The 24,480-nt window shown below is 45.0% G+C and overlaps 1 protein-coding gene across 1 annotated transcript; it reads right to left on the bottom strand.

Moving 5' to 3' along the window:
* Positions 1 to 295: 295 nt before the first annotated feature.
* Positions 296 to 24,480, bottom strand: LOC139839237 (uncharacterized). The gene is made up of 2 exons (XM_071829288.1): positions 23,979 to 24,480; positions 296 to 846 (listed from the first exon to the last, which is right to left on the bottom strand). The coding sequence occupies exons 1-2, from the start codon at positions 24,478 to 24,480 to the stop codon at positions 296 to 298; spliced, it is 1,053 nt and encodes a 350-aa protein (XP_071685389.1).

Raw genomic sequence — 24,480 nt, 5'->3', positions numbered from 1 at the left:
GCTTGTATTCATTTCCTCCGAGGATCGGGTGAATTCCCCGAAGTTTTTTTTACAGCAGAGGATTACATGGAGAGACACGGAGACATCACCCAACGAGAGAGGGGGTGTGTGCTCGGGGGGAAGAAGCAGGTCACGCCGCAGCATGCCAGCGCCTGGGGAGGAAAAAAGCAAGCCAAATATCGACGTCAGCTCGCTTCGACATAGGGAGACGACTGCGCCAGAGAACAGCGTCGTCGCGGCAGCGTTTTCGGACAAGCTTAATGGAGGGAGCGAGGCCGTTGAAGACGACATCGTTTCAATGTTTCCAGAGCTGCCACAGGCAGAGGAGGCGAAGAGTGGAGGCCGAGCCAGGAAGAGCGGACGGAGGGAGGCTGCAAGCCGCAGTAGCCGTGATCTGGCGATGCTCCACCGGGTGCGCTCCGATAGAGCTCCAGAACCGACGAGCGAAGCGGCAACCGAACATAATATGGCTTGCAGTCTCCAGCGTCGCCGCGCAGATGGGGTAGCCGCTCTCATCGGCGGTGAGGATCCGTTTGCGAAGGAGGTTGCCGCGGCTCTGGATACGGTCCTTGACGGCAAGCCACCCGAAGAAGTTGACTTTTGACGGGGCGTAGTTGCCCCAGACGAACTCGTGCCGCTCGTCAAGAACCCCGCCATAGGAACATAACTTGTAGAGGGCGGAGGTGCTCAGCTTCCCACCCGCCTTGCCGCAGAGCGGGAGCGTGCGCTCGTCGACGCTGTTGGAGAGTTGCACAGACGACAACAGCAGCAGGAGGGCCTCACGCTGGCCGGAGGCAACGGCAGACAGGCGCGGAGCAAGCACGGCGTCGAGCCCGTGTGTCAGTGCTGGCGTGTAGTTGACGTGGGAGATAGAAATCTTTGTGGTGTAACTTTTCTTCAGGTCCCCGGCAACGGCGCCAGAAATTTAGCTTGATAACGCGTGAAGCACGCGTCCGTTAGGAACCCCAAGTGGAAGGTGTGATGCGTATAGCAGCAAGTTTCCCTCAGTATGAAATCAAGGTTGTCGAACCAGTAGGAGATGAAGGCCACGTGAAGGTTGTTGGTGAAGGAGTGTAGTGCGGCGCAACACCAGGGATTCCTGCGCCAACGTGGAACCTGCACAACACAACCAAAATACTTTGCCCCAACTTAACAGTGAGGTTGTCAATCTCACCGGCTTGCTGTAAACAAAGGATTAAACGTATGGTGTGGAGAATGATGTTTGCTTGTAGAAAACAACAGAGAACAGAGATTGCAGTTGATTGTATTTCAGATGTAAAAGAATGGACCGGGGTGCACAGTTCACTAGTGGTGTCTCTCCAATAAGAAATAGCATGTTGGGTGAATAAATTACAGTTGGAGAATTGACAAATAGAGAGGGCGTAACAATGCACATACATATCATGATGACTACTATGAGATTTAATCAGGGCATTACGACAAAGTACATAGACCGCTATCCAGCATGCATCTATGCCTAAAAAGTCCACCTTCGGGTTAGCATCCGCACCCCTTCCAGTATTAAGTTGCAAACAATAGACAATTGCATTAAGTATGGTGCGTAATGTAATCAACACAAATATCCTTAGACAAAGCATTGATGTTTTATCCCTAGTGCCAACAGCACATCCACAACCTTAGAACTTTCTGTCACTGTCCCAGATTCACTGGAGGCATGAACCCACTATCGAGCATAAATACTCCCTCTTGGAGTCACAAGTATCAACTTGGCCAGAGCCTCTACTAGCAACGGAGAGCATGCAAGAACATAAACAACATATATGATAGATTGATAATCAACTTGACATAGTATTCAATATTCATCGGATCCCAACAAACACAACATGTAGCATTACAAATAGATGATCTTGATCATGATAGGCAGCTCACAAGATCTAAACATGATAGCACAAGAGGAGAAGACAACCATCTAGCTACTGCTATGGACCCATAGTCCAAGGATGAACTACTCACGCATCAATCCGGAGGCGGGCATGGTGATGTAGAGCCCTCCGGTGATGATTCCCCTCTCCGGCAGGGTGCCGGAGGCGATCTCCTGAATTCCCCGAGATGGGATTGGTGGCGGTGGCGTCTCTGGAACTTTTTCCGTATCGTGGCTCTCGGTAATAGGGTTTTCGCGACAGAGGGAATTTATAGGCGCAGGGGCAGAGTCGGGAGGCGCTCGAGGGGCCCACACCATAGGGCGGCGCGGGCCCCTCCTTGGCCGCGCCGCCTTGTGGGGTCGCCACCTCGTGGCCCCACTTCGTATCTCCTTCGGTCTTCTGGAAGCTCCATGGAAAAATAAGACCTTGGGCGTTCGTTTCGTCCAATTCCGAGAATATTTCCTGTGTAGGATTTCTAAAACCAAAAACAGCACAAAACAGGAACTGGCGCTTCGGCATCTCGTTAATAGGTTAGTGCCGGAAAATGCATATAAATGATGTAAAGTGTATATAAAACATGTGAGTATTGTCATAAAACTAGCATGGAACATAAGAAATTATAGATACGTTTGAGACGTATCAAGCATCCCCAAGCTTAGTTCCTACTCGCCCTCGAGTAGGTAAACGATAACAAGGATAATTTCTGAAGTGACATGCTGCTATCATAATCTTGATCAATACTATTGTAAAGCATATGAGATAAATGAAGTGATTCGAAGCAATAGTAAAGACAATGATTAAACAAATGAATCATATAGCAAAGACTTTTCATGAATAGTACTTTCAAGACAAGCATCAATAAGACTTGCATAGGAGTTAACTCATCAAGCAATAAATTCTTAGTAGAAAGTTTTGAAACAACACAAAGGAAGATATAAGTTTCAGCGGTTGCTTTCAACTTCAACATGTATATCTCATGGATAATTGTCAACACAAAGTAATATGATGAATGCAAATAAGCAAGTATGTAAGAATCAATGCACACAGTTGACACAAGTGTTTGCTTCTAAGATAGAAAGAAGTAGGTAAACTGACTCAACATAAAGTAAAAGAAAAAGGGCCCTTCGCAGAGGGAAGCATGGATTACTATTTTTGTGCTAGAGCTTTTATTTTGAAAACATAGAAACAATTTTGTCAACGGTAGTAATAATTCATATGTGTTATGCATAAGACATCCTATAAGTTGCAAGCCTCATGCATAGAATACCAATAGTGCTCGCACCTTGTCCTAATTAGCTTGGATTTACAAGGATTATCATTGCATAACATATGTTTCAACCAAGTGTCACAAAGCGGTACCTCTATGCCGCCTGTACAAAGGTCCAAGGAGATAGATCGCATTTGATTTCTCGTTTTTGATAGATCTCAACTAAGGACATCCATACCGGGACAACATAGAAAACAGATAATGGACTCCTCTTTAATGCATAAGTATTCAATAACAGATAATATTCTCATAAGAGATTGAGGATTAATGTCCAAACTGAAACTTCCACCATGATACATGGCTTTGGTTAGCGGCCCAATGTTCTTCTCTAACAATATGCATACTCAAACCATTTGATCATGATAAATCGCCCTTACTTCAGACAAGACGAACATGCATAGCAACTCACATGATATTCAACAAAGGTGTAATAGTTGATGGCGTCCCCAGAAACATGGTTACCGCTCAACAAGCAACTTATAAGAAATAAAATACATAAGCTACATATTCTTTACCACAATAGTTTTTAAGGCTATTTTCCCATGAGCTATATATTGCAAAGACAAAGAATGAAATTTTAAAGGTAGCACTCAAGTAATTTACTTTGGAATGGCAGAGAAATACCACATAGTAGGTAGGTATGGTGGACACAAATGGCATAGGTTTTTGCTCAAGGTTTTGGATGCACGAGAAGTATTCCCTCTCAGTACAAGGCTTTGGCTAGCAAGGTTGTTTGAAGCAAACACAAGTATGAACCGGTACAGCAAAACTTACATAAGAACATATTGCAAGCATTATAAGACTCTACACTGTCTTTCTTGTTGTTCAAACACTTCACCAGAAAATATCTAGACTTTAAATAGACCAATCACGCAAACCAAATTTCAACAAGCTCTATGGTAGTTCTTCATTAATAGGTGCAAAGTACATGATGCAAGAGCTTAAACATGATCTATTGAGCAAATCAATTGCCAAGTATAAAATTATTCAAGACAATATACTAATTACCACATGAAGCATTTTCTGTTTCCAACCAAATAACAATGAACGAAGCAGTTTCAACCTTCGCCATGAACATTAAAAGTAACGCTAAGAACACCAGTGTTCATATGAAACAACGGAGCGTGTCTTTCTCCCACACAAAGAATGCTAGGATCCGAGTTGATTCAAACAAAAACAAAAACAAAAACAAAAACAAACAGATGCTCCAAGTAAAGCACATAAGATGTGATAGAATAAAAATATAGTTTCACTAGAGGTGACCTGATAAGTTGTCGATGAAGAAGGGGATGCCTTGGGCATCCCCAAGCTTCGATGCTTGAGTCTCCTTGAAATATGCAGGGATGAACCACGGGGCATCCCCAAGCTTAGACTTTTCACTCTTCTTGATCATATTGTATCATCCTCCTCTCTTGATCCTTGAAAACTTCCTCCATACCAAACTCAAAACAAACTCATTAGAGGGTTAGTGCATAATCAAAATTTCACATATTCAGAGGTGACATAATAATTCTTAACACTTCTGGACATTGCCCAAAGCTACTGAAAGTTAATGGAACAAAGAAATCCATTCAACATAGCAAAAGAGGCAATGCGAAATAAAAAGGCAGAATCTGTCAAAACAGAACAGTCCGTAAAGATGAATTTGTTAGAGGCACTTAACAGGCTCAAATGAAAAAGCTCAAAACTAATGAAAGTTGCGAACATATCTGAGGATCACGCATGTAAATTGGCAGATTTTTTTGATTCTTCTACAGAGAGATCTACTCAAATTCGTGACAGGTAGAAATCTGTTTCTGCGCAGCAATCCAAATCTAGTATCAACTTTACTATTAGAGATTTTACTTGGCACAACAATGCAATAAAGTAAAGATAAGGAGAGGTTGCTACAGTAGTAACAACTTCCAAGACTCAACAAAACAGTAATAAAAACATACATGGGTTATCTCCCAAGAAGTGCTTTTCTTTAACGCCTTTTAGCTAGGCACAGAAAGTGTGAATCAAGTATTATCAAGAGAAGAAGCATCAACATCATAATTTGTTCTAATAATAGAATCAAAAGGTAACTTCATTCTCTTTCTAGGGAAGTGTTCCATACCTTTCTTGAGAGGAAATTGATACTTAATATTCCCTTCCTTCATATCAATAATAGCACCAACAGTTCGAAGAAAAGGTCTTCCCAAAATAATGGGACAAGATGCATTGCATTCAATATCCAAGACAACAAAATCAACGGGGACAAGGTTATTGTTAACCGTAATGCGAACATTATCAATCCTCCCCAAAGGTTTCTTTGTAGAATTATCAGCAAGATTAACATCCAAATAACAATTTTTCAATGGTGGCAAGTCAAGCATATTATAGAGTTTCTTAGGCATAACAGAAATACTTGCAGCAAGATCACAAAAGCATTACAATCAAAATCATTGACCTTCATCTTAATGATGGGCTCCCAACCATCTTCCAACTTCCTAGGAATAGAAGTTTCAAGTTTTAATTTCTCTTCTCTAGCTTTTATAAGAGCATTTGTAATATGTTTTGTAAAGGTGTTGTCTGCCAAAACCCACCGGCGGGCAGCGGCCTGTCAACACAGTGTAGAGCCGGGAAGAGCCTAGAGCTGCGGCTGGCTGAGACCCCTCCGAGCGACGGCCCGCAATGCTCTTCTGGTCACACGCGGCGATGCGAAGTGCAAGGGCGTGCCACCTGACCTATACCTGGTCAGGAAGGTGATGGGGATGCCTCGCTTAGTTCCTGCATGGCATACACGTAAACATTAAATACGAGCCTCGATCGGCTCTCAGGTTATCCTGTGAATCGGCTCAAAGAGCCGATCCACCCATGATTCGTACGGGGTGCACGAATACTTGGTGATCCTGCTTGATCAAGATATAGCTAATGAGATCTACGACGATTTAGGGTTTTCACCGCATAATCGGATCATCCTACTACAGGTTGGGCCTCGCGGCCACGCACGGTGCTCATAAACCGATCCTAAACAAGGCCTAAAAACCAACATGACGTTGATCCTCGGAATATCCTGTTTAGGACTTGCGAACGCCACCCTACGTGCCGCTGGATCCTCCCCCCCTTTGTAAGGCCTAACTATTGCAGATATTAAACTAATCCTTGCAGAACAAGGAGCAATCGTAACGGATCAGATCTACTAGATGATGAACAAGCAGGGTGCCGCCCCCACACCTGAGATAGGCGTGAGGGCGGCTAGACATGCAAGGGTTGCACTACGTAAGCATGTTATACGAAGAACTATGCTAACCCTAACACATCTATGATAACTACGTTGCTCGCCATCAAAGACGCTTCAGTACGAGCAACGCATGAACAACGTGGAGCTTGTGCTGCCTAGATCGCAAGATGCGATCTAGGCAGCATGTCGCTTACCTGATTGAAACCCTCGAGATGAAGGAGTTGGCGATGCGCCGAGATTGGTTTGTTTTGGGTTGAACGTGAGTTGTTGTTTATTCCATAAACCCTAGATACATATTTATAGTCCAGGGGACTTTCTAATTCAGGCGTGCACCTAACCGTGCACGGGTAAAACTCTAATCTTGATCTAAAACATAACCTACTATAATTAAAGATACACGGGCAAACTAGCCCAAATTCTCCGTGCAAGGCCGCTTCCGAGATCTTCCACGTGTAGTCTTCCAAGCCCATCTCTCTTACGGCCCACCTCTGGATTTGTCCAAAATCTGGTGATAACACATGCCCCCCTGGTTTTGGAAATGACATTTCCAAAATCATTACGCTTCTCTTTCGTCGGGTCATGTCGTGGCAGAGCAAAACCGTCGCAGCAGTTTTCATCATGACAATTTACCTTCCCAACTTCTCTGTACGATTTGACAGTTTTGGCACCACCTCCTCGGAAATCACCACAGCATTAAACCTCCCCGTCCCCTTTATTTTTAACCGCGTCGAGCGGTTTGCTTCTTCATCCTCCTGTTCCGCAGTAGCCTTCGGTAAACAAAAAACCCTTCTCGGCCCGCCATGGATTCCTCTTCCTCCTCCAGCCTGTCCTTCCAGTCCTCCTCCTCCAGCGGGTCCGAGCAGGAGGTCAATCTGATGGCCATCTACGAGGCCCGTGCCCCAGAGTATTGGGACGCGCGGGACTGGGACTTCTCCCTCGAATCGGAAGACGACGAACCCCTCACCGAAGGGGAGGAGGACCTCCAGTTCCTCGTCGACGGGGAGCTGGTACCGGCGGGTGACGACGACCTCTTCCCATGGGAGGCAGTCCTCCCCTCCGACGAAGAGGAAGAAGAGGCGGAGGAGTCGGAAGACGACTCCTCCTCCGCGGGATACCCGCCGGCCAAGCGCTTCCGTGGCTGGGCCTGGTCGGATGATGACGACGATGACGAGGAAGATGAAGCCCCTACCGGCGGCTTCATCAACAGCGACGAGGAGCCCACCGGCAGCAGCGCCGACGACAACCACGATGGCGACGACGAGGGCGGCGACGGCCCTTAGATCAGGGAGTAGCATAGGGCTAGTAGTGCATTAGGCATCGGATGATCTTTTGAGAGCCATCGGCTCTTCCTTGTAAAAATCCCTCTTCGAATCAATGAAAATTGTTCTTTCAATGTGATTCTCCATTGGTTCAATATCGAATCCTCCGACTGCCAAAACAGGTCAATGCACCAAGAACCAATAGCAACGTATCGGCTTTTCACCCTCACACGCCCATAAGGCCGAACTTAAATCCCAAATCGGACAGATATCCAAGCAAACACTCCTCGATTCAGACTGCAACTTGATATCTGACCACAACATTTGCAACTCTAAAGTCGATGTTACGTACGGCTGTTTCAAAAACTTTTTTACTGGCCGATTTCGTGTACCGGCCTCCACATTTTACTGTCCATCGATTCTTCACTGACGATCTTGAGATCTGGTGGACAAAATAGAGTCTCCCGGAACGCCTTTGAATTCTTCCAACCAGACCAACTAATCTTCCTTGAACGCTCATTATTTTGTGAAGAAGGTCGCCATAAAGGTCTAACCGATGGTATCCCCATCAGCTCCTGAATAGAGCATCCACCAAGCTTGCTGCCCCCCGAGCCTCACCTCTTCTGACTTCGTCGGCTGTCAACTCAAACAAAGCTCAATGACTGTTGGCAACGCATTGGTTCCTGATAAGCTTCAAAAGGACCCTGGGACTGTCGCTGAATCAGCTTGGATGGTGAGACTGGCACTCCTATACCAAAAGCACCACTCTTCAGGGTAACTGTGATGTAGAACCAGCCGATTCCAACCAAATTGGGTCCCCAGGGCCAAGAACTTTCGGGGCGAGCTGCCACTGGCTTCTCAGTTAGAACACAGAACCAGCCGATTTCTGGCCAGATCGGCTCTTCAGGGCAAAGATCTTTCTAGGGTGAGCCGCCCCCCGAGCCTTAATCAAGGCGAGAATACCGGCGAGGATGCACATGTCATTGATCAGCTCCCCTCCACTGAATGCCGATGTTGTAGATGAAACACCAAACTGAAAACCATCCTAGCGAAAACGTGAGCCTTGAGCACATCTTGCGATAGCCAGTAGGTCTTGGTCTTGGTCTTGGTCTGTACTAGAGTCGATGGCCGCGCATCGGCTTTGCTTCGTGCGAAATTTTTTTTTTATTATTTGGCCGATTTTTCTCCTTAATCGGCCCCCAATGTTCCACTGCACGCAAGTTTGCACATGTTTATCTGCACATGTTCATCTGACTATATGCCCCCCGAGCCGAATCTGCCAAATGACTGCAGATATCGGCTTTCATGGTTAGTCAGGGCACTGCTCTTGTACGTCGGCTTCGCAAAGATTCATGCTGACTTTCATCTGCTGACGTGGCCGCCGCCCAGTGGATTGTTGCTGAACACAAGCAGAATATGTGCAGAGGATAATTTTGGCCGATTGCTGGAATCGGCCTCCACATTGCTTGCTCGATGAAGGTTTTGTAATATCCCTTCATAGACCTTTGGGGCCGATCACAAGGATCAGCCTCGCCAAGTTGCTCATTGGTTTAATCTTGCTACTCGGTTAGGCTGGATAAAACCAACCCAACCTCTGACTTGATGCGCCTGCTGTCGTCCACCTTGAATGCATCGTATAATCGTGGAGCACTAAGCTCTGTCGGCAAGACGAGCACCATGTTTGTGCCAGCCGATGTTTCATCATCGGCTTTCTTTTGCTTGGGACGCCACTCCATTCTCCGTGGACGACCCTCTTCATCCAGGGCTCGCTGGACCTTTGCAGCCAGATCAGGTCGTGCCTTCCTTAGCGTGTGCAAGTATAACCTTTCGGCTTCCTCCAGGCCGCGCAACCGCTGAACCCTGCGTTTTTGTGAACGGCTGAGTCCGTCAGGGCACCACCTTGGACGGTGGTACCTGTCTTCTTCTTCTTCTAGTCCCTCGTCTTCGGAATCCTCAAGATCTGCCCAACGAGGTGACTCAGCACGTTTGCTCTGTGGCGGGAGAGGCCCTAAGCGCTTGAACACAGACACGTTGGCTGCCTCCTTCTTCTTCTGGTTGCATTCTGGGCAATTGCCGATTGTGGGCAATCGGCTCATTCCTGAATCCCAGCGATGTACGAAGAAAGGGCAGTCCCAGTGTCTGGCGTTGTCATCTTGCTCCCTTGACTTGTCCGTGGCACGGCGCTCGTGCTCCTCCTCATCGCGATCATGCCGACGATGTCTTCTGGCTTCTCTAGCCAGACGATCTCCTTCATCATCATAGTTGGACCGTCGGCGTTGGTCATACTGACTCACATATTTGTTGATGAGGTGATCAGAGAGAGGTCGTTGATATCTTATGTTCTTCACTTCTCCCTCTGTGACGTAGCGCTTGCCCTCATGATGGAGCCGATCGCGTGGAGCGGCCTCCTTTGTGTCCTTGCTATGAGAGCAGCTGCCCTCATCTCCATCTTTGCCAGAGTGGTTCCCAGGTCCTACCATGTTGATGCTGAACGTGGGACCTGGCTGGCAACCCTCAGGGTAGGTGACTTCCACCATGTTAACGGCGGGGAAGGGTTGGGTGTCGACCTTCATGGCGTACTGGTTGAAAATTAAACGCCCCTTCTCTATCGCCGCTTGGATGTGCTGACGCCACACCCTGCAGTCGTTGGTGGCATGGGAGAGCGAGTTGTGGAATTTGCAGTACGGCTTTCCGTTTAGCTCTTGCGCCGTGGGGAACTTGAGACCTTCAGGAATCGTCAACTGTTTCTCCTTGATCAGGAGGTCGAAGATTTGTTCAGTCTTGGTCACGTCAAAATCAAATCCCCTGGGCGGCCCTGGTGGCTTTACCCATTTGCAGGACACGGGGGTTCCTCCCCGAGTCCACTCAGCCACTGCTACTTCTTGGTCTCCCGCAGGAACTTCGTCTTCCTCTGCATCGACCAGGACTACTACACGCTTGAACTTGTCTTGGTACAGGTCCGGGTGGCGCTGTTCATATGCTGATAGTTTCTGAACCATGTGCGCCAGCGAGGGATAATCTGCTTGGGAGGCCATGTCCTTGAGCTGTGTTGCAAGGCCAGCTACTGCCAACTCGACTGCTTCCTTTTCAGTTATACGAACCGAATAACATCGGTTCCTAAGATTCCTGGAGCGCTGGATGTATTCTGTCACCGTTTCTCCGCGCTTCTGACGTAGTTGTGCTAGATCGGCAATGCTAGACTCGGAAACTTCTGAATGGTATTGCGTATGGAATTGTTCTTCCAATTGCTTCCAAGACTGGATGGAGTTTGCTGGCAAAGAGGTGTACCATCCAAAAGCCGATCCCGTGAGGGACTGTGAAAAGAGCCTCACGCGTAGCTGATCCGACACTGAAGCCGGTCCTAGTTGCGCCAAATATCGGCCGACGTGCTCGATGGAGCTGGAGCCATCTGATCCACTGAATTTGGAGAAGTCAGGGAGCCGATATTTAGGTGGCAGCGGGATCATCTCGTACTCGTCGGGGTACGGCTTGGAATAGCCGATTGCCCTTCTTTTCGGCACCATGCCGAACTGGTCTCTCGGTATGGTGCGATCGATCCGATGTCTTTGGCTGCGAAGTTGCACTCGAAGATTCGCCGGGGTGGCGTACTTAGCCAGCCATGTTTGCTTTTCCAGCTACGAGCCAACTGCAGGAGCTGGGCTCTGAGTTTCGTCGGGGTGGCGTACTTAGTTAGCCACGTACGCTTCTCAAGCTCGTCGTCGACGTTTCTCCTGTTTTCACCGGAGTCCCTGATGTTGTGGCCTGGTTTGAGAGTGCCCAGTTGCCACAATCTGGCACATACGTGCACGCGTATCCTTGAGGGATCTCCTTAGGCGCCTCGGTCAAGAACTGGTAGTCACTAGGATCACCACCAATCTTGTAGACGACGAATGCCGGTGTAGCCGGCACTTCAGGTGGTGCTGCCAACGCATATGGCAGCGGTGGACGGGACTGGAGTGGCAACTCTCCTTGATGCGTCCCGAGAGCTGGTCCTGACGGCGAGTACTGGTGGCTCATGATCTCCTGGATCACGCGCAGAGCGAGACGCTCCAACACGTTGACCAAGTTTTCAGAGTGGCGGTGTAGTGAGTGAGCCACCAAGTAGTTGATCTCCTGCCGTAGGCCCCTGGTGCGTTCCTCCGACGGGGCAGAGAGATCTATCCCATCGAGTGCACCTTGCGGTGAGAATCCCTTCCATCTGATGCCATGGGAACGGGTTCTCTGGAAAGAGCCGATGAGGTCGGCTTCGAGGGTGACCTTGATCTCGTCATATTTCTTCTTGAGCTCGGCAGGCAGCTCCTCGTAGGTGACTGGCGTGCCGTCCGCCGCCATCTCAGATGTAGATGGCGATGTGGTTGATGTAGACGATTGTCCCACCGGGCGTGCCAGAATGTGTTGTCTGCCAAAACCCACCGGCGGGCAGCGGCCTGTCAACACAGTGTAGAGCCGGGAAGAGCCTAGAGCTGCGGCTGGCTGAGACCCCTCCGAGCAACGGCCCGCAATGCTCTTCTGGTCACACGCGGCGATGCGAAGTGCAAGGGCGTGCCACCTGACCTATACCTGGTCGGGGAAGGTGATGGGGATGCCTCGCTTAGTTCCTGCATGGCATACACGTAAACATTAAATACGAGCCTCGATCGGCTCTCAGGTTATCCTGTGAATCGGCTCAAAGAGCCGATCCACCCATGATTCGTACGGGGTGCACGAATACTTGGTGATCCTGCTTGATCAAGATATAGCTAATGAGATCTACGACGATTTAGGGTTTTCACCGCATAATCGGATCATCCTACTACAGGTTGGGCCTCGCGGCCACGCACGGTGCTCATAAGCCGATCCTAAACAAGGCCTAAAAACCAACATGACGTTGATCCTCGGAACATCCTGTTTAGGACTTGCGAACGCCACCCTACGTGCCGCTGGATCCTCCCCCCCTTTGTAAGGCCTAACTATTGCAGATATTAAACTAATCCTTGCAGAACAAGGAGCAATCGTAACGGATCAGATCTACTAGATGATGAACAAGCAGGGTGCCGCCCCCACACCTGAGATAGGCGTGAGGGCGGCTAGACATGCAAGGGTTGCACTACGTAAGCATGTTATACGAAGAACTATGCTAACCCTAACACATCTATGATAACTACGTTGCTCGCCATCAAAGACGCTTCAGTACGAGCAACGCATGAACAACGTGGAGCTTGTGCTGCCTAGATCGCAAGATGCGATCTAGGCAGCATGTCGCTTACCTGATTGAAACCCTCGAGATGAAGGAGTTGGCGATGCGCCGAGATTGGTTTGTTTTGGGTTGAACGTGAGTTGTTGTTTATTCCATAAACCCTAGATACATATTTATAGTCCAGGGGACTTTCTAATTCAGGCGTGCACCTAACCGTGCACGGGTAAAACTCTAATCTTGATCTAAAACATAACCTACTATAATTAAAGATACACGGGCAAACTAGCCCAAATTCTCCGTGCAAGGCCGCTTCAGAGATCTTCCACGTGTAGTCTTCCAAGCCCATCTCTCTTACGGCCCACCTCTGGATTTGTCCAAAATCTGGTGATAACAAAAGGCCAAATTTATAGCACTAGCATTAGGACTTCTAGCAAGTTTTTGTAAGAACTTAATAACTTCAGAGATATGACAATCATCAAAAACTAAACCATTATGATCTACAACAATGGGATCATTGTCCCCAATATTTTGAAAAATTTCAGCAGTTTTATCACAAACAGTTTCAGCAGTTTTAGCAGTTTCAGGCAGTTTTGCACGCTTTGCATTAGGAGTAGAAACATTGCCAACACCAATTATTTTACTATTGATAGTAGGAGGTTTAGCAACATGTGAAGCATCAACATTACTAGTGGTGGTAATAGTCCAAACTTTAGCTACATTATTCTCTTTAGCAAATTTTTCTTCTCTTTCCCACCTAGCATGCAAGTCAGCCATCAATCTAATATTTTCATTAATTCGAACTTGGATAGCGTTTGCTGTAGCAAATGACTTAATATCTTTAGTTTCATTAGGCATAGCTTTTAATTTTAAAATATCAACATCAGCGGCAAGACTATCAACCTTAGAAGCAAGAATATCAATTTTACCAAGCTTTTCTTCAACAGATTTGTTAAAAGCAGTTTGTGTACTAATAAATTCTTTAAGCATGACTTCAAGACCAGAGGGTACACTTCTACTATTGTTGTAAGAATTACCATAAGAATTACCATAACCATTACCATTATTAGAAGGATATGGCCTATAGTTGTTACCAGAATTATTCCTATAAGCATTGTTGTTGAAATTATTACTTTTAATGAAGTTCACATCAACATTCTCTTCTTGAGCAACCAATGAAGCTAAAGAAACATTATTAAGATCAACATTAGATCTACCATTCACAAGCATAGACATAATAGCATCAATCTTATCACTCAAGGAGGAGGTTTCTTCAACAAAATTTACCTTCTTACCTTGTGGAGTCCTTTCCGTGTGCCATTCAGAGTAATTTATCATCATATCATCAAGAAGCTTTGTTGTCGCCCCCAAAGTAATGGACATAAAAGTACCTCCAGCAGCTGAATCCAATAGGTTCCGCGAAGAAAAATTCAGTCCTGCATAAAAGGTTTGGATGATCATCCAAGTAGTTAGTCCATGGGTAGGGCAATTCTTTACCAAAGATTTCATTCTTTCCCACGCTTGGGCAACATGTTCATTATCCAATTGCTTAAAATTCATAATGCTACTTCTCAAAGATATAATTTTAGCAGGAGGATAATATCTACCAATGAAAGCATCTTTACATTTAGTCCATGAATCAATACTATTCTTAGGCAAAGATAGCAACCAATCTTTAGCTCTTCCTCTTAAGGAGAAAGGAAACAATTTCAGTTTTATAATGTCTCCATCTACATCCTTATACTTTTGCATTTCACTAAGTTTAACAAAATTATTAAGATGGGCAGCAGCATCATCAGAACTAACACCAGAAAATTGCTCTCTCATAACAAGATTTAGTAAAGCAGGTTTAATTTCATAGAATTCTGCTGTAGTAGCAGGTGGAGCAATAGGAGTGTATATAAAATCATTATTATTGGTGCTAGTGAAATCACACAACTTAGTGTTTGATGCGTGCAGTTAACACACGTCCGTTGGGAACCCCAAGAGGAAGGTGTGATGCGTACAGTAGCAAGTTTTCCCTCAGAAAGAAACCAAGGTTTATCGAACCAGTAGGAGCCAAGAAGCACGTTGAAGGTTGATGGCGACGAAGTGTAGTGCGGCGCAACACCATGGATTCTGGCGCCAACGTGGAACCTGCACAACACAATCAAAGTACTTTGGCCCAACGTAACAGTGAGGTTGTCAATCTCACCGGTTGTCGTGAACAAAGGATTAATTGTATAGTGTCGAAGATGATGTTTGTTTGCGAAGAACAGTAAAGAACAATTGCAGTAAATTGTATTTCAGATGTAAAGAATGGACCGGGGTCCACAGTTCACTAGTGGTGTCTCTCCCATAAGATAAATAGCATGTTGGGTGAACAAATTACAGTTGGGCAATTGACAAATAAAGAAGGCATAACAATGCACATACATATATCATGATGAGTACTATGAGATTTAATCAGGGCATTACGACAAAGTACATAGACCGCTATCCAGCATGCATCTATGCCTAAATAGTCCACTTTCAGGTTATCATCCGAACCCCATCCGGTATTAAGTTGTAAACAACAGACAATTGCATTAAGTATGGTGCGTAATGTAATCAACACAAATATCCTTAGACAAAGCATCGATGTTTTATCCCTAGTAGCAACAGCACATCCACAACCTTAGAACTTTACATCACCTTGTCCCAGATTCAATGGAGGCATGAACCCACTATCGAGCATAAATACTCCCTCTTGGAGTTACAAGTATCAACTTGGCCAGAGCCTCTACTAGCAACGGAGAGCATGCAAGAACATAAACAACATATATGATAGATTGATAATCAACTTGACATAGTATTCAATATTCATCGGATCCCAACAAACACAACATGTAGCATTACAAATAGATGATCTTGATCATGATAGGCAGCTCACAAGATCTAACATGATAGCACAATGAGGAGAAGACAACCATCTAGCTACTGCTATGGACCCATAGTCCAGGGGTGAACTACTCACACATCGATCCGGAGGCGATCATGGCGATGAAGAGCCCTCCGGGAGATGATTCCCCTCTCCGGCAGGGTGCCGGAGGCGATCTCCTGAATCCCCCGAGATGGGATTGGCGGCGGCGGCGTCTCTGGAAGGTTTTCCGTATCGTGGCTCTCGGTACAGAGGGTTTGGCGACGAAGGCTTTAAGTAGGCGGAAGGGCGGAGTCGGAGGAGTCACGGGAGCCCCACACGCTAGGGCCGCGCGGGCCCCCTCTAGGCCGCGCCGCCCTAGTGTGGCGGCGCCCCGTGGCCCCACTTCGTTTCTCCCTCGGTCTTCTGGAAGCCCCTGGGCGTTGATTTCGTCCAATTCCGAGAATATTTCCTTACTAGGATTTCTGAAACCAAAAACAGCAGAAAACAGCAACTGGCTCTTCGGCATCTCGTCAATAGGTTAGTGCCGGAAAATGCATAATAATGACATATAATGTGTATAAAACATGTGAGTATCATCGTAAAAGTAGCATGGAACATAAGAAATTATAGATACGTTTGAGACGTATCAAGCATCCCCAAGCTTAGTTCCTACCCGCCCTCGAGTAGGTAAACGATAACAAGGATAATTTCTGAAGTGACATGCTATCATAATCTTGATCAATACTATTGTAAAGCATATGAGATGAATGCAGCGATTCGAAGCAATGATGAAGACAATGAGTAAACAACTGAATCATATAGCAAAGACTTTTCATGAATAGTACTTTCAAGACAAGCATCAATAATACTTGCATAACAGTTAACTCATAAGCAATAAGTTCTTAGTAGAAAGCTTTGAAACAACACAAAGGAAGATATAAGTTTCAGCGGTTGCTTTCAACTTCAACATGTATATCTCATGGATAATTGTCAACACAAAGTAATATAACAAGTGCAATAGGTAAGCATGTAAGAATCAATGCACACAGTTGACACAAGTGTTTGCTTCTGAGATAGAAAGAATAGGTAAACTGACTCAACAATAAAGTAGAAGAATAGCCCTTCGCAGAGGGAAGCATGGATTAGTATTTTTGTGCTAGAGCTTTTCATTTTGAAAACATAGAAACAATTTTGTCAACGGTAGTAATAAATCATATGTGTTATGTATAAGATATCCTATAAGTTGCAAGCCTCATGCATAGAGTACTAATAGTGCTCGCACCTTGTCCTAATTAGCTTGGATTAACACGGATTATCATTGCATAACATATGTTTCAACCAAGTGTCACAAAGGGGTACTTCTATGCTGCCTGTACAGAGGTCTAAGGAGAAAGTTCGCATTGGATTTCTCGCTTTTGATTATTCTCAACTTAGACATCCATACCGGGACAACATAGAGAACAGATAATGGACTCCTCTTTTAATGCATAAGCATTTAACAACAGATAAAATTCTCATAAGAGATTGAGGATTTGCGTCCAAACTAAAACTTCCACCATGATTCATGGCTTTAGTTAGCGGCCCAATGTTCTTCTCTAACAATATGCATACTCAAACCATTTGATCATGAAAATCGCCCTTACTTCAGACAAGACGAACATGCATAGCAACTCACATGATATTCAACAAAGGTAAAAGTTGATGGAGTCCCCAGAAACATGGTTACCGCTCAACAAGCAACTTATTAAGAAATAAGATACATAAGTACATATTTTTCACCGCAATAGTTTTTAAGGCTATTTTCCCATGAGCTATGTATTGTAAAGGCAAAGAATAGAAGTTTAAAGGTAGCACTCAAGTAATGTACTTTGGAATGGCAGAGAAATACCATGTAGTAGGTAGGTATGGTGGACACAAATGGCATAGTTTTGGCTCAAGGATTTGGATGCACGAGAAGAATCCCTCTCAATACAAGGCTAGACTAGCAAGGTTGTTTGAAGCAAACTCAAGTATAAAACGGTGCAGCAAGACTCACATATGAACATATTGTAAGTATTATAAGACTTTACATCGTCTCCTTGTTGTTCAAACACCTTAACCAGAAAATATCTAGACTCTAGAGACCAATCATGCAAACCAAATTTTAACAAGCTCTATGTAGTTCTTCATTAATAGGTACAAAGTACATGATGCAAGAGCTTAAACATGATTTATATGAGCACAACAATTGCCAAGTATCAAATTATTCAAGACATTATACCAATTACCACATGCAGCATTTTTCGTTTCCAACCATATATCAATGAACGAAGTAGTTCAACCTTCGCAATGAACATTAAGAATAAAGCTAAGAACACATGTGTTCATATACAACAGCGGAGCGTGTCTCTCTCCCACACAAAGAATGCTAGGATCCGATTTTATTCAAAAAAACAAAAATAAAAACAAACAGACGCTCCAAGCAAAGTACATAAGATGTGACTGAATAAAAATATAGTTTCACTAGAGGTGATCTGATAAGTTGTCGATGAAGAAGGGGATGCCTTGGGCATCCCCAAGCTTAGATGCTTGAGTCTTCTTAAAATATGCAGGGATGAACCACGGGGGCATCCCCAAGCTTAGACTTTTCACTCTTCTTGATCATATTGTATCATCCTCCTCTCTTGACCCTTGAAAACTTCCTCCACACCAAACTCAAAACAAACTCATTAGATGGTTAGTGAGGGTTAGTGCATAATTGAAAATTCATATATTCAGAGGTGACATAATCATTCTTAACACTTCTGGACATTGCACAAAGCTACTGAAAGTTAATGGAACAAAGAAATCCATCAAACATAGCAAAACTGGCAATGCGAAATAAAAGGCAGAATCTGTCAAAACAGAACAGTCCGTAAAGACGAATTTTTCTGGGGCACTTAACTTGCTCAGATGAAAATGCTCAAATTGAATGAAAGTTGCGTACATATCTGAGGATCACGTACGTAAATTGGCAGATTTTTCTGAGTTACCTACAGAGAACCCTGCCCAAATTCGTTACAGCAAGAAATCTGTTTCTGCGCAGTAATCCAAATCTAGTATTGACTTTACTATCAAAGACTTTACTTGGCACAACAATGCAATAAAATAAAGATAAGGAGAGGCTGCTACAGTAGTAACAACTTCCAAGACTCAAATATAAAACAAAAGTGCTGTAGTAAAATAGTGGGTTGTCTCCCATAAGCGCTTTTCTTTAACGCCTTTCAGCTAGGCGCAGAAAGTGTGAATCAAGTATTATCAAGAGATGAAGCATCAACATTATTACCTCGGGCTTTACGCCTACCCTTCTTACTCTTTTTCTTACTCTTTGGTTTAGGAAATACATGGCCGCCTCCCGGTGTAGAGGTGAATTTTAGGGTGCCTTTTCCCACATCTATGATTGCTCCCAATAGTTTCAAGAGGGATCTTCCAAGTGTGATTTGTCCTGTTCCTACACATTCAATAACAAGATAATCAGTGGATACCGTTCTTCCAAGAATGGTTGTGAACACACCCTCGGCTATTCCCTTAGGAATTATAACAGAGTTATCAGTAAGAGTTATTCCTTCTCCACCTTCAGTAAGTCCCCAGAGTGTCAAAGATTCATAAATACTCTTAGGCATAAGGCAAAATTCAGACATAATATCACAATGAGCATAAAAAGTTTCACCACCAATAGCAATTTTAACGGTAGGGTCCCACATTGAAGGTTCAGAGTTTACTAAAACATGATCAAGACGCTCACGCATCTGACCATACCTTTCTTTCAAGCAAGATGTATTTGTTTCAAGAGTGTTTAATCTATTATAAATACTAATAAGAGATGAATCAAAATTATTAGCTGAACTATGTGATGCAACCAATTTTTTTATGGCATTAAAAGCTCGATCCCCATCGCAATAAAGGAAATCTCCTCCCACTACAGCATCCAAGGCATATCTATAGCGAATCATAAGCCCAAAATAAAAGTTACTAAGGAGCAAACTTAGAGTCATTTGAGGTTCAGCTTTACGATAAGAATCAAAAATTCTAGACCAAGCATCTTTAAATCTCTCCTCATCCCCTTGTTTAAAAGTAAAGATTAATTCGTGAGGTGGAGAAGTAACAGGTTCAGAGCTAGACATGATAACAAAATAAACTAAATGCAAGTAGCTAATTTTTTTTTTTTGTGTGTTTTTAATATGGAGAACGCAAGCAAGATAGTAAATAAAGTAAAGCTAGCAACTAATTTTTTGTGTTTTTGATATAAGAGCAAACAAAGCAGTAAATAAAGTAAAGTAAAGCAAGACAAAAACAAAGTAAAGAGATTGGAAGTGGGAGACTCCCCTTGCAGCGTGTCTTGATCTCCCCGGCAACGGCGCCAGAAAAAGAGCTTGATGCGTGCAGTTAACACACGTCCGTTGGAAACCCCAAGAGGAAGGTGTGATGCGTACGATGCAAGTTTTCCTCGATAAGAAACCAAGGTTTATCGAACCAGTAGGAGCCAAGAAGCACGTTGAAGGTTGATGGCGGCGAAGTGTAGTGCGGCGCAACACCAGGGATTCCGGCGCCAACGTGGAACCTGCACAACACAATCAAAGTACTTTGCCCCAACGTAACAGTGAGGTTGTCAATCTCACCGGCTTGCTGTAAACAAAGGATTAATTGTATAGTGTGGAAGATGATGTTTGTTTGCGAAGAACATTAAAGAACAATTGCAGTAGATTGTATTTCAGATGTAAAGAATGGACCGGGGTTCACAGTTCACTAGTGGTGTCTCTCCCATAAGATAATAGCATATTGGGTGAACAAATTACAGTTGGGCAATTGACAAATAAAGAAGGCATAACAATGCACATACATATATCATGATGAGTACTATGAGATTTAATCAGGGCATTACGACAAAGTACATAGACCGCTATCCAGCATGCATCTATGCCTAAATAGTCCACTTTCAGGTTATCATCCGAACCCCTTCCGGTATTAAGTTGTAAACAACAGATAATTGCATTAAGTATGGTGCGTGATGTAATCAACACAAATATCCTTAGATAAAGCATCGATGTTTTATCCCTAGTAGCAACAACACATCCACAACCTTAGAACTTTCTGTCACTGTCCCAGATTCAATGGCGGCATGAACCCACTATCGAGCATAAATACTCCCTCTTGGAGTTACAAGTATCAACTTGGCCAGAGCCTCTACTAGCAACGGAGAGCATGCAAGAACAGAAACAACATATATGATAGATTGATAATCAACTTGACATAGTATTCAATATTCATCGGATCCCAACAAACACAACATGTAGCATTACAAATAGATGATCTTGATCATGATAGGCAGCTCACAAGATCTAACATGATAGCACAATGAGGAGAAGACAACCATCTAGCTACTGCTATGGACCCATAGTCCAGGGGTGAACTACTCACACATCGATCCGGAGGCGATCATGGCGATGAAGAGCCCTCCGGGAGATGATTCCCCTCTCCGGCAGGGTGCCGGAGGTGATCTCCTGAATCCCCCGAGATGGGATTGGCGGCGGCGGCGTCTCTGGAAGGTTTTCCGTATCGTGGCTCTCGGTACAGAGGGTTTCGTGACGAAGGCTTTAAGTAGGCGGAAGGGCGGAGTCGGAGGAGTCACGGGGGCCCCACACGCTAGGGCCGCGCGGGCCCCCTCTAGGCCGCTCCGCCCTAGTGTGGCGGCGCCCTGTGGCCCCACTTCGTTTCTCCCTCGGTCTTTTGGAAGCTTCGTGGAAAAATAAGCCCCTGGGCGTTGATTTCGTCCAATTCCGAGAATACTTCCTTACTAGGATTTCTGAAACCAAAAACAGTACAAAACAGCAACTGGCTCTTCGGCATCTCGTCAATAGGTTAGTGCCGGAAAATGCATATTAATGACATATAATGTGTATAAAACATGTGAGTATCATCATAAAAGTAGCATGGAACAAAAGAAATTATAGATACGTTTGAGACGTATCAGTGTTCTCAGGAGTATTCATTTTAACAGTAATAAAAATAAGTAAAGCAAACTAAATTAAGTAAAGTAAAACAAGTAACTAAGTTTTTTTGTGTTTTTGATATAGAGAAAGCAAACAAAACAGAAAATAAAATAAAGTAAAGCCAAGAGAGAAATTCAATTCGGCACATGGGAGCATATGCTCCTGCCACCCGAAAAACAATTTTGAAATGTCGAAAAAATTCGTACAAAATTTTTCCCGTTTACGTATCGACATTTTACGTGCGCACATCAAGTTTTACGAAAAACCGACATTTTTTGTGACTTGTATGAAAAAGAGAAACAAAACGTCTCGTACACAACCTTTTTCTACATCAAAATTTGTCTTTTTTACAAATGACACTCAAAATATCGGTTTTCTGTGGAACCACTTTGTGAACGTGTAGAATTTCGAAATGTACCCACTAAATTTTGTGTTTGAATTTTTCAACATTTTGAAAGTGTATTTAAAATGAAGTTTAACAACCGGGAGCATATGCTCCCGGGTGCCAAAACACCATTCCCCAAGCAAGACAATAACAAAGTAAAGAGATTGGATGTGAGAGACTCCCCTTGCAGCGTGTCTTGATCTCCCCGGCAACGGCGCCAGAAATTTATTGCTGGCGTGTAGTCGACGTGGGAGATAGAAATCTTTGTGGTGTAACTTTTCTTCAGGTCCCCGGCAACGGCGCCAGAAATTTAGCTTGATAACGCGTCAAACACACGTCCGTTGGGAACCCCAAGTAGAAGGTGTGATGCGTATAGCAGCAAGTTTCCCTCAGTATGAAACCAAGGTTGTCGAACCAGTAGGAGATGAAGGCCACGTGAAGGTTGTTGGTGAAGGAGTGTAGTGCGGCGCAACACCGGGGATTCCTGCGCCAACGTGGAACCTACACAACACAACCAAAATACTTTGCCCCAACTTAACAGTGAGGTTGTCAATCTCACCGGCTTGCTGTAAACAAATGATTAAACGTATGGTGTGGAGAATGATGTTTGCTTGTAGAAAACAACAGAGAACAGAGATTGCAGTTGATTGTATTTCAGATGTAAAAGAATGGACCGGGGTCCACAGTTCACTAGTGGTGTCTCTCCAATAAGAAATAGCATGTTGAGTGAACAAATTACAGTTGGGCAATTGACAAATAGAGAGGGCATAACAATGCACATACATATCATGATGACTACTATGAGATTTAATCAGGGCATTACGACAAAGTACATAGACCGCTATCCAGCATGCATCTATGCCTAAATAGTCCACTTTCAGGTTATCATCTGAACCCCTTCCGGTATTAAGTTGTAAACAACAGACAATTGCATTAAGTATAGTACGTAATGTAATCAACACAAATATCCTTAGACAAAGCATCGATGTTTTATCCCTAGTAGCAACAGCACATCCACAACCTTAGAACTTTCTGTCACTGTCCTAGATTCAATGGAGGCATGAACCCACTATCGAGCATAAATACTCCCTCTTGAAGTCACAAGTATCAACTTGGCCAGAGCCTCTACTAGCAACAGAGAGCATGCAAGAACATAAACAACACATATATGATAGATTGATAATCAACTTGACATAGTATTCAATATTCATCGGATCCCAACAAACACAACATGTAGCATTACAAATAGATGATCTTGATCATGATAGGCAGCTCACAAGATCTAAACATGATAGCACAAGAGGAGAAGACAACCATCTAGCTACTGCTATGGACCCATAGTCCAAGGATGAACTACTCATGCATCAATCCGGAGGCATGCATGGTGATGTAGAGCCCTCCGGTGATGATTCCCTTCTCCGGCAGGGTGCCGGAGGCGATCTCCTGAATCCCCCGAGATGGGATTGGCGGCGGCGGCGTCTCTGAAACTTTTTCCGTATCGTGGCTCTCGGTAATAGGGTTTTCGCGGAGGGAATTTATAGGCGCAGGGGCCGGGAGGCGCTCGAGGGGCCCACACCATAGGGCAGCGCGGGCCCCTCCTTGGCCGCGCCGCCTTGTGGTGTCGCCACCTTGTGGCCCCACTTCGTATCTCCTTCGGTCTTCTGGAAGCTCCGTGGAAAAATAAGACCCTGGGCGTTCGTTTCGTCCAATTCCGAGAATATTTCCTGTGTAGGATTTCTGAAACCAAAAACAGCACAAAACAGGAACTGGCGCTTCGGCATCTCGTTAATAGGTTAGTGCCGGAAAATGCATATAAATGATGTAAAGTGTGTATAAAACATGTGAGTATTGTCATAAAACTAGCATGGAACATAAGAAATTATAGATACGTTTGAGACGTATCAGTCAGCACCTGACGAACCGAAGCGCACTGCAGAGAGCAGTGGGAGAAGAGCTCCGGCATAGCGGTGGCCACAGGTCCAGAGGGAAGCCACCAATCCAGCCAGAAAGCAGTCCGCACCCCGTCACCAAGCTTGACACGGGAGATGCCGCGGTAGAGAGGAAGAAGACGACGCAGAGAGGTCCAGTGAGCGCCTAGGAGCGCAATATTGGCCCCGTCGATCTCAAGAGGGAGGCCGGCCTGCGCTCCCCAGACCCAACGTGGCCAAGACTCATCGGTGGCGCAGTGCATGCGGTGGAGGAGCTTGATCAGGAGGCAGGAATCCTGGGTGGGGATGGAGCGCACACCAAGCCCTCCTTCGGTTTTCGGCCGGCAGACCTGCTCCCAGGACACGAGGCACTTGGCGCCACTTACCTTGTCCGTGGCAGCCCAGAGGAAGGCGCGGCGGAGCCTGTCGAGGGCGGCGAGCACGCCAGGGGGGGAGCTCGAGCGCACCCATGGCGAAGGTGGGCAGGGCAT

The sequence above is a fragment of the Lolium perenne genome, chromosome 4 (assembly GCF_019359855.2).
Source record: "Lolium perenne isolate Kyuss_39 chromosome 4, Kyuss_2.0, whole genome shotgun sequence".
NCBI classification, from domain to species: Eukaryota; Viridiplantae; Streptophyta; class Magnoliopsida; order Poales; family Poaceae; genus Lolium; species Lolium perenne.
Note: the sequence above shows the minus strand (reverse complement) of the source record. Positions and strands in the feature narration are given on the sequence as shown.

Coding starts and splice junctions, on each gene's coding strand:
- LOC139839237 (XM_071829288.1), bottom strand. CDS start 24,480: ATGCCCTGCCCACCTTCGCCATGGGTGCGCTCGAGCTCCCCCCCTGGC. Junction 847..23,978: donor TCTGCAGTGCGCTTCGGTTC/GTCAGGTGCTGA, acceptor ACTACACGCCAG/CACTGACACACGGGCTCGAC.